This window comes from Hibiscus syriacus, unplaced genomic scaffold (genome assembly GCF_006381635.1).
Source record: "Hibiscus syriacus cultivar Baekdansim isolate YM2019G1 unplaced genomic scaffold, ASM638163v2 tig00004258_pilon, whole genome shotgun sequence".
Taxonomy (NCBI): domain Eukaryota; kingdom Viridiplantae; phylum Streptophyta; class Magnoliopsida; order Malvales; family Malvaceae; genus Hibiscus; species Hibiscus syriacus.
Genome location: NW_024062009.1, coordinates 46,573 through 51,125, shown reverse-complemented (window position 1 = coordinate 51,125; position 4,553 = coordinate 46,573). Strand labels below are relative to the sequence as shown.

Sequence of the window (4,553 nt, the reverse complement as noted above, 5' to 3'; positions counted from 1 at the left end):
TTCGATTGTTCTGGAATGAGATTACGCTCTAAATCTACATAGTAATACATTGATACTTATCAGCATACGAATTGATATATTTCAAACTATAAATCCTTAGGCTAAAAGAAAACTATTTCCATCTCTTATTGAAGGTATGCATCGATGCACTACACCATGTATCGATGCATCCCTTGACGGGTGCATCCCTTGACGGGTGCATCGATGCACTACCCATGCATCGGTGCATAAATCTTATTTGATGTTTGTATTTTAAGCAGGAGCATCGATGCACTCCTTATGCATCGATACATCCATTGCATTAGATGTTCATTTAATTTAAATGAGTTCATCGATGCACTCCTTATGCATCGATGCACCTTCAACAATTTCTAGGATTTAACCTTGATGCATCGATACACATTGAATGTGCATCGATGCACTCTGCCCAGAATCCTCTTTTTAAACCCGAAAATTCATCCATTTTTGCTTAAATCCTTCATTTTTCATCCCCTTTTTCATTCTTAACTCCAGTACACACACTTAAACCAATTTGTACTCATTTATTTCATCTTAAACCTCAAAATCCTATCCTTCATATAAAATTCAAGAATTACCTTAATTTCACAACATGTGTTAATTCCACTTCTAACACTTTGTATGTCTTGACTAGATTGATGACAAGTCAAATTTAACTTTCTATTCTTATTATAGACTCTATTTCAAGATTTCACTCAAGAACTCCAAATCTTTAATCTTCTCTAACTCCTTTATCTTTTGATTTTAAGATAACTTAAGCTTTCCTTAAACTTAGTTATCCTCTAATGATCACAACCCATACTTAAAATCAACAAATAATCAACTAATCAGAAAACTTACCTTTGCTATGGAGACACGGGAGGAAAGGAAGAAGAAGAAAAAAAGAGAGTTTCTGGAGAAATCTCTCAAGCTTATCCCATATAAATCATTATCTTATCCTTTCCAATTCAAATGACGACTTTGGCCTCTAATTGATCTAATAATTACTAACAACTTTTAGGATTTATTTCCAAATAAATCATTGAACTAATACATTGTTCTTCTTTAGTTACCAAATTTTGAAACTTTACAATTTGATCACTAACTCGATATTGAGGATGTTACATATAGCATATGAAACCCAAGTCGGATATGCAAACATAGACCCATAAGAGCCTCCAGGAGGGGTCATCTTTGACGGTGGTGGCGGCGGGGTCATAAAACTAGGTGAAGGCGGCGACAGTGACATCTGGTAATGGAAAGGCGATGGCGGCATCATATATGGTTGTGGCATCATAAATGGCTGCGGTGGCTGCTGTGAAGGTCCTGCTGGTGCAGTTGAGGATGAACCGGAAGAACCTACTCTCCGTTCACGAGTCGGGGGACGATGGTGTTGTGTCGGATCACGTCTCTGTCGATGTCGCGGAAAGGTCTGCCCTCGTGCATCCTTGGGAAGCATAAATTATTTCCCGTTACTGTTGAACCACTCATAATAACTGTTAGCATACATCAAGAGGTCATAAAAAATGGGCTCTCTACGGGGAAGACGCCGATGTTGATCCTCCCACAACACGACCCACTCATGATGCCTCACCAGCCAATCTGTATCTGTCTTATCGCGTCTATCTAAGCTATACAACTCGTCCATATTGCGAGGTGCTTCCGGAATTGGTTGAAAACAACCAAACTGCCGGAGCACGCGATCAGTAGAGTGCTACTCGACGGTCGCATAACAGATCAGAGGGACCATCGCCATCCAAACATCTTATGGGCCCCTCAACTCAGGTGGGATCACCGCCCTCACATCATCAGTACAATATGACACACATTCAAACTAAAACAAATATTATATAATTTTTTATCAAAATAATAATCTAATTATATAACTATAATCTAAAATTGATTTTTAAACATTAAAATTCATACCTGTGTGCTAGCCTACTGATCGATGAGCACCCTAATTTTTTCTAAATCATCAGGTAGCTCCTGATGATTTTTCCTATCAGTAGACCACCTATTCAAGGAAAAAAATTATTATACGCTGTATAAAATTATTAATATATAAAATCAGTTTTATAATTACCTCAGAAGTAGTGAAAATACGAATGAGTTCTTCACAACGGGACATGAAAAGGGCAATCGATACCATGCCCAAGACTGCAGCAGCAAGAGACATCCGCCGATAGCATTACGCCTGTAGTCAGTGGCTCCACACATCTCCCTGTACAGTAAAGCCAAAACTGTCGAGCCCCAACTGAATGATTCGGCGAGACGAAAGTCGCTAAGATGTCGCAACCACATGCAGTGAACTAGGTTACGCGATTTGACCGACATCAACAACCCTCCTATCAACTGCAATATGCATGCCCGTGCATACATCTTAACCTCATCCTCAGAGGCGTCTGTGCTCAACTCCCGAAAATTGGCATCTAACCAATTTAACGGTATCCTACCTCCGATAAAACTTTCCGGGACACGTCCTAGATTATCCCGACACAAAGTAGTCCAAGAATCGGAAGCTATCCCTGATATCACATCTCCATCCACCGGAAGCCCCATGTGCATAGAAACATCCTCAAGCGTGATTGTGCACTCTCCGCACGGAATATGAAATGTGTGGGTCTTCAGCCTCCACCGCTCTACTAAGGCAGAAATAAGGTTTGGTTCTATCTTACAATGACCCTGATATCTACCTATGTAACCAAATCCAGTCTCTACTAAATACGGCAAGACACGGCTAGGTATCACTAACTTAAGATTCCTAATAAAAGGATCTAATACACGGTCGTTCCCCTAAAAATAAATAATTACAAAAATTAATTCTTAATCTAATAATAATGCATTAAATAAATAAACTAATTATTACTAATAATTTAAATTAAATTAAAACGTTAAAATGTTACCGTATCAGCAAAGTGTCGAGATATATGATTTCCATCCAAGCGAAGTAGACTGTCTTCCATTATATATCTGTACAAAAATTATATTAGTAAAATATTAAATAAAGTAAAATACTTAAATAAATTAAATACATAATATTAAAAATATTATAAAATATACCTTAAACAGAGAGAATATTTGAGAGAAATTGAGAAAATTTGAGAGAATTTGGTGTGATGAAAGTGATTGAGGATGAGGGTATTTATAGGAAGGATTGAGGTGTGAACGGGTGGGTAATTAAAGGTATAACGCGTCCTCTGTACCGCGCTATACCCCACGTGTCATATAATCAAGTATAACGCGGCCCCTGATCCGCGCTATACCCTTACGTGACATATAGCGCGGATCAGGGGGCGCTATATATACGTGTAACCCATGTCATTGTATAGTACGGTACAGAGGCCGCGCTATACCTCACGTGACGCCAATTCAACATATAGCGCGGACGCGCTTTACTGCTACAGGTGTTAGATCAAAAAATATAATCTGACTGATTTTAGATCAATAAATATACCGATCACCAATTTTTTTTTTAAAAAACACCGTTCTGAGCTGGAGTTTCATCGGCCATGGTTGCTTGTATAAAAAAGTGAAAGAGAGCGACTCTGAAGTTAAGAAGTGAGAAGGTTCAAAAGGACAAACAAAGAGAAATATCTGGAACGGTTTAAAATATGGAAAACGGAATCCTATGCTCTAAAGTCCAAGTACGGTTTTCCAATCTTGTCTTTTGGGGACGCGTTTAATCAGGATAAATCGTACGTGCTATTTTGATTAATAAATGTGAAAAAATGGAAAAACAATCAACTACGTCTTTCAAGAGTTTGGAAAAAATAAGCATTTAAATAAAATGATACTTCTACAAGTCTTTAATGTTTGAAATACAAGTATGCATGGGCAGTCCATGATGTTTTCCGGTATGCATGGGATCTTGGATATCGGCAAGTTGAACTGGAAACGAACAATTTAGAGGTGTCGAAGATATGGTATCAACTGTCGGACGCGTTGGCGGGTAATGGTTTTGTGTGTGCTGTTAATGAGCTTAGGAATCGGGAATGGGTTGTCGAGTTGAGGCATATTCATCGTACACAAAATGCTGTAGCTGATGCTTTAGCTGGTTGGAGCCGTGGTTCTTCCCCTGGTGTGCTGGAATTTGGACATCCGCCTTCTGAGTTGGAGATGCTGCTGCAGGAAGATCTACTCGGGACAAGCTAGTCGTTTGGTCCTACTTCTGTTTCACTGTTATTCACCAAAAAAATGATTCGTTTATTTACATATTTTTATAAAATAACAAAATAAAAATGTTATATGAATTATGAACCTGAGCAAATTTGAAAAGTTTTAAACATTTTGATATGTTATTATCAAACAAAGAAGCATCACTTTTCTCTTGCGGTTTTTTTTGTTCCTCAGTTGTCTTCGAATGATCGAATATCTACTAACTTACCAAACATGGTTCAGGCCCAGCTCCATTGAGTCTGGATAAATGTTTTTTTTATCATAACTTGGCCCTTCTGCTGAAACTTCTAACCCAATGTTCGATTCGAAGGCTCGGATTTCAACAGCCTAAGGTATGTAACCCTAGACCCGAAAAGGTGAGACAATACGAAGCCGAAGGA

General features: G+C 38.4%; 1 protein-coding gene across 1 annotated transcript; it reads left to right on the top strand.

Moving 5' to 3' along the window:
- Positions 1 to 3,506: 3,506 nt before the first annotated feature.
- LOC120192830 lies at positions 3,507 to 4,149 on the top strand. The gene is made up of 2 exons (XM_039195548.1): positions 3,507 to 3,516; positions 3,836 to 4,149. Exons 1-2 carry the CDS (start codon positions 3,507 to 3,509, stop codon positions 4,147 to 4,149), a joined length of 324 nt encoding a protein of 107 aa, XP_039051479.1.
- Positions 4,150 to 4,553: the final 404 nt, after the last annotated feature.